The sequence below is a fragment of the Nicotiana tabacum genome, chromosome 16 (genome assembly GCF_000715075.1).
Source record: "Nicotiana tabacum cultivar K326 chromosome 16, ASM71507v2, whole genome shotgun sequence".
In the NCBI taxonomy this organism is placed as follows: domain Eukaryota; kingdom Viridiplantae; phylum Streptophyta; class Magnoliopsida; order Solanales; family Solanaceae; genus Nicotiana; species Nicotiana tabacum.
The window spans coordinates 90727803-90734452 of record NC_134095.1 but is presented as its reverse complement, the minus strand read 5'-3'; the positions used below and the strand labels follow the sequence as shown (position 1 = coordinate 90734452).

The 6650-nt window shown below is 37.0% G+C and overlaps 1 protein-coding gene across 1 annotated transcript; it reads right to left on the bottom strand.

Annotated features, from left to right (window-relative positions):
* Positions 1 to 4502: 4502 nt before the first annotated feature.
* Positions 4503 to 5105, bottom strand: LOC107828933 (agamous-like MADS-box protein AGL62). The gene has a single exon (XM_016656327.2). The coding sequence runs from the start codon at positions 5103 to 5105 to the stop codon at positions 4503 to 4505; it is 603 nt and encodes a 200-aa protein (XP_016511813.2).
* Between the last annotated feature and the right edge of the window lie 1545 nt (positions 5106 to 6650).

Here is a 6650-nt window from a genome sequence, read left to right as displayed (position 1 = left end):
CCGGTAGCTATTCTAGACCGGCAGGTTCATCAGTTGAGATCGAAGAGTTTTCCTTCTGTTCATGTTCAGTGGAGAGGTCAGCCTGCTGAGGCATCGACCTGGGAGTCCGAGTCTAATATGCGGATCCGTTATCCCCATTTTTTCCCCGACTCAGGTACTTTCTTCTTATGTCCGTTCGAGTACGAACGATTGTTTTAGAGGTGGAGAATGTGATGGCCCAAAAGGTTATCACTTGTTTTTAAAATGCATTCTGCGTTCCGAGGCCTTAAAATCCTCTTTCAGTATCACCTCGATTTGCGTACATAGTCCGGACACGTAGTCAGAAAGCAATTTTGTGAAAATCAATGAAAAGTGTTACAATTTTGACTTAAAATGCATTTAAGTTGACTTTGGTCAACATTTTAGGTAAACGGACCCGAACCCATGATTTAACAGTCTCGGAGGGTCCGTGGAAAAATATAGGACTTGGGCGAATGCCCGGAATTAAATTCTGATGTCCCAAGCCCGAGAAATGAATTTTTAAAGAAAATTGTTATCTGAAAATTTCTATGAGTTTTTGAAATGAAATGCATTTAGAAAATGATGGTATCGGGCCCGTATTCTGGTTCCGGAGCCTGGTACAGGTCTTATATGTGCAACAAGATAAATCTGTGAAATTTGGTAAGAGTCGGATGTCATTTGACGTGATTCGGACCTTAAATGCAAAATTTGATGTTTTAAGAAGTTTTGAAGTATTTCATTGATTTTGAGGTTTAATTCGTTGTTTAAGGGGTTATTTTGGCGATTTTATCACGCGGATAAGTTCATATGATGTTATTAAGTTAGTACGTATGTTTGGTTTGGTGCCCCGAGGGCTCGGGTGAGTTTCGGAAAGATTTGAACTCATAAAAGCTGCAGGTTTTTGGCTGTTCAGGTGCCAGATTTCTTCTTCGCAAACGCGAAGCCTGATACGCGAACGCGAGGCAGAGGGGGGAGCACCCTTTGCGAACGCGTCCAGGTACCTGCGAACGCGTAAGGTTAAAGGCCTGGGGGAAGTGTTCACATTTTGTTCTTCGCGAACGCGAAGGCTCGAGGGGTCAAAGCTCCGCGAACGCGAGCACAATGTCGCGAACGCGAAGGTCACTAAGGCCTAACTTATCGCGAACGCGACAGGCCTATCGCGAACGCGGTGAAGGCCTGTCCAGTGATTTTAAAATAGAAGCCAAAACGGGATTTAGCCAAAATTTCATAACTTCTTCTTCTCAACTCCAAATTGGGCGATTTTTGAAAGGGGATTTCACCACCAATTCATAGGTATGTAATCTTAGACTCATTTTCTTCAATTTCCATTAGCACCCATTAGATTTCTAGGCTTAAATCATGTTCTTAAGGGTAGAAAATTAGGGATTTGGGTAGAGTTAGGGCTTTTTGAATAATTGTGATTTAGACCTCATTTTGAGGTCGAATTTTGGAACTAATTGTATATTCGGGATCGTGGGTGAATGGGTGATCGGGTTTTGGTCCGAATCTTGTATTTTGACCAAGCGGGCCCGGGGCCAATTTTTGACTTTTTAGGAAGAATGATGGGAAAGCTATAATTAAACATTGGAATTGGATTGTTTAGCGTTTATTGATGTTATTAAGTCGATTGGTTTGGAACCGAATTCAAAAAAAAAAGCGGTGTTTGAGGCCTGAGTTGGCCGTGGATTAGGCGTTGTGTCCTATTTGCTACTTGCTTCTTTTTGAGTACGACGTATAGGCATAGTGACGAGTATCTATACGTTGGTGTCGAGCATTACCATGAGTCTTAAATTGTAATTTATTGTGTTCTTAAACACTACTACGGATGCTTAAGTTGATGATTCTCTGTATTGAGCAAGGATTATGAATATTCTCATTGAAAATTACTTATGACTGAGTATTGGTGTTAGCTGAGGTAGTTAGATGTTGGAACAAGTTTGGTTATAGCTGTTTCTCCCTTGCCGGGACGTAGTTACTTATACTGTCGATTCCCTTGTCGGGATAGTGTAGTTCTTTATTGATCCCTTGTCGGGGCTCTTGTTATGATTATTGTTGATGGTATATGTGGATCGGGATGCGCACCGCAACAATGATATATTTTGATCGGGTTGCACACCGCAACAATATTATATTTTGATCGGATTGCACGCCGCAAGAATATTATATGTGGATCGGGTTGCACATCGCAATAATGATATAATTGGATCGGGTTACGCGCCGCAACAATGATATAATTGGATCGGATTGCACATCACAATAGTGATAAATGGTATGGATCAGGTTGCACGTCGCAACAATTTTGTTATGTGTTAGGATCAGGTTGCGCGCCGCAACAAGTGATGATCTAAAGTTTTTATAGATTGGTTACATGTTCCTTATTGTTCTGTTGTAAATTCTAAGTTGTCCCTATGCCTTTTCTTGATTTGCTGTTGATATTGATACACCCCTGCAGCATGTACCCCCTCCCATCTTTACTTGTTTATTCCTATTTTATTTTCCGTTGTATATCATATAACTGCACACGTTTATTTGGTAGTCTGGCCCTAGCCTTGTTACTACTTCGCCGAGGTTAGGCTAGGCACTTACCAACACATGAGGTCGGTTGTGTTGATACTACACTCTGCACTATTTGCAGATCCCGGAGCAGCTTTTGGACAGTAGCATTTGGGGTGGCTGCCTTCAGTCCAGCTAGAGATCCCGAGGTAGTCCTGCAGGCGTCCGCAGGCCCGGCGTTCTCTTCTATCTTATTATGTACTTTGTTTTCATTTGATTCCGAGACAGACTGTATTTCTTTCAGATCTTTGTCGTAGTAATCATAGACAGTCCGTGATATTGTGACATCGGATTCCGGGTAGAGACGTATGTTGGAAAAGTAGTACTGGCTTTGGTTATTTTATCAATTTAAGTCTTCCGCTTGTTTTATTTATCATTAATATTCAATGTTGATTACCTGTTAATCCCAGTTGTTAAAAAGGGATAAAATGAAAGGGTTAGTGGTTCTTCATTTGCGCGGTTTGCCTAGCTTCTACGAGTAGGCGCCATTAAGGGTGTACAAAGAAAACCGACAAACCGTACCAATCCGATAATCCAAGTCAAACCGAGAAAAAAAACCCGAGTGGTTTGGCTTGATTTGGTTTGGTGTTGGAAAAAAAAACCCGACCATAATTGGTTTGGTTTGGTTTTAACTAAAGAAAGTCAAACCGAAACCAAACCAACCCGACATTATATATATAGAAGTTTTAGATATATTTAATATATAAATATATTTATTGTGATGTAATTTATAAATATTTCTTAAAAAATTTCATAATTTTATCTTTTAAGGTATTATTTTAATGTTGGACTTAGAACTTTTGACTATTCCAATAAGTTTTATAGCCATTAATATTAGTAAATTAAATAATGCTAACAAAAGCCCAAACCAAAATCAAATCAATACTAATGCTAACAAAAAATATTTAATTCAATAGTCAATACTACGAACGAGAATGTATTGAATATTTATTTTTTGTTTTGCAATAATTTATATAAAAATATATAACCTATTTTTATCTTTTCTTTAGCGTTTAGTCATGTAATTAATACTTTCTTATTAGTCTACTTACTTTAGTATAACTTAGCACTTTTAGATTATATTTATTTTTATTATGGTTTTTTAATTAGCAATATTCTTATTACATAATTTTATTGTCTTTATCGTTGAATATTTTAGGATAATGCCATAACACATCTCATATTTTGTATTATTTTATTGGAAAATACTTTATACAATTGTATCTTACAAGGATTAAAGAAATATTTGAGTACAAGTTATATGTTTTGTTCTACGAAAATTTTACCGGAAAAAAACTCTGAAAAACCCAAAAACCCGAGAAAAACCGAGATTGAAAATCCGACTTTTATTGGTTTGGTTTAGTCTTTAGATTTAGTAACCCGACACAATTGGTTTGGTTTGGTAATCGTAAAATCCGAACCAACCCGACCTATGTACACCCCTAATCGCCATCACGACTTCCGAAGGTGGGAAATCTGGATCGTGACATTATTGTAAAGAAATTATTGAGTAGAAGTGGAAATTACAGACCACATCAAATTTCTCGAGCCTAAGAGAAGTGTCAACGTCAAGAATTACAATAGAGTTCCAAAACTGAGAAGTAAACTATAGGGAAGACATGAGACTTGGAATGATCCAAATTAAAGCACTCCATTATCATTACATCACAAACAGAGGATTATGATTGTTATAAACACTACATCATTTATCTATCTTCCTCTTCTTCACAAACAAAATAAATGTCTATAGCCCAAAATTAACACAACGAAACGCGAAAAGTGAACAAAACCATAAAACTTAAATCACCCAAACTTGATCATCAATTTTCTGACAAGGATATCAAAATCAAAACTTACTTACTGGTAATTATCAGTCCAACTTTTACTATAAAAACAGAAATAAGAAATTACCACTTCATTGCTCTTGTATATTCAAATCGAAAGAATCTTTAATTTGAAGAAGGTCCTCCCAAATTATAATTATAATAGTGAAGAGGAAGCGCTCCAAATTGGTGCAAAACATCATGAGAAGAATTGGCCAAATCATCAGCTCTTTTCAATAAATTGTTCTTCAATACTTCCATGGAAGCCATGCATTCTTGGAGTTCTTGCAACCCTAAATTGTCCAAAGACAAATCTTCCCACCAATTATTAGTCCCACTATCACCAACACTCACAGCTTTCTCCTTGTCCAAAATTCCCATTGCTTCCAAATACTTCTTCTTACTTTCTTCTTCAATTTGAAGCCTAAGAGCGGCACTAAACCCGTCTTCATCATGCCCTCCTGTTTCGTAGCGATTGATAACAGAGTCCACACAAGGGTTTCCAAAGGAATAGACTTTACCAGCAGGAGATTCAACAATGACAGCAACTTCAGCGCCGCACAATGCGCTCAGTTCGCTCGCTTTCTTGAACACCCCCGCCCGCCGCTTCGAGAACGTCACTTGTAAACTGTTTCTGTTTGCTATTTTCTCTATTCGGATCTTTTGCCGTCCTTTGCTCTTTTTCTTGATTTCCTTTTCCCAATCCTCATTCTCATTCTTCTTCTCCATTCTTGTTTCTGTTACTCACCGGGATCTTCTAATTTGCTTTTCTTGGAGACTTGGTTTTTTGAGACTAAATATAGAACGATTAATCATAGAAAGGAGAAGAACAATTATAGGAGAAAGTAATTTTACTTCATTAAATTTGGTAACCAAATCTTCCCTACAGCGTGGCGATATGGCATCGCTGACTCATTGACTGGTGCTTTGACCGCTAGGAAAGTAATTAATTCAACACGGATTTAACCTGTGCCGCACCATCAACACTAGTATAATTTAACTTATCAATAAATATTTACTATTAAATAATATTACTTATAATTACCTTTTAAATATTATAATTATGTAAATATTTTTTACCAGTATCCATTTTTGTGCCATTAATATTATCACTTCAACCGTCATCATTAACCTTGAAACACACCCTTGCATTAACGAAATAAATGTTTAAGTAACAAATATAAATAAAGCTATTTGACGCATGATGTTTGGCTAAAAATTCATGTTTTTATATATGAATTGCCTTATATTTTTGCCATATTCTTGTTAATTCTAACGTGTTATGTGACGACTTGAGCTTAGTTATGATGCTTATACTCGTAGGAGTCAATTGAGAGTGAGTTGGAATGAATGAATGCGAGTTGAAGCCAAAACGGAAGAATTTTGAGGAAGTATGAATTTAGCGTCCAGCGAGCCAAGCCCATCCTAAAACGCCAAAGGCAGTAGAGCACAAAGTGGAGAAAAAACTCGGTGTCCAGTTGGGCGACTGGCGCTAGCAAAAACGCGGCAATTTTGGGAACCTTTTTATTGCGACTCGGAGAAGGCTATTTCATAACTACACGTCCCTAACAAGTATGAAAGGGTTTCTAAACCTATTTTGAGGGGTTGAACATTATTTGGAAGCTAGAGCGCCGTATGGAGCAATTTGGGAGGAGAAATTATAGAGTTCTTCATTCATTCATCTTTTCTTTGTAATTTATTCATACAAAACACTTGTGTGATTGTTACTATAATTATGAGTGCCTAAGCATTCTATTTTCTAGGGTTGTGGTTGTCATGAATAATGACGTTTATTAATTACATTACCGTTAATTCGAGTTATCTTCTTTGGTTATTTCTCTAATTCTGTGTATAATTGCTTGATTGTTTGGCCAGAGGACTATCTATGTTATGCTTGGGAAAGTCGTGTTTAGATTAGAGTAGAATTAGAGAGAGCTTGTTTCTTAACCCGTGGCTCGGAAAAAGATTTTGCGTTTAGGATCGGAATATACCTAACAGTCTTGCTTAGTTGAACACCGTATTATATTCGTTAATGATAGATTCAAGACCATAGGAATATAGGGTTGATATATTATAGATAGACATATAGTACTGTGAGAATATACAATTTATAGAAATGATCCGGTCAGATAGCAATCATAGATAATTCGGAGTAAGAGGTGTAATTATAAACTAAATAGAATTGAAAAACCGACAACAACCCTGGATTCATCATCTCATGTGATTACAGTCCAACCATAAATTCTTGCATTCTTGTTATTTAACTATTTAGTT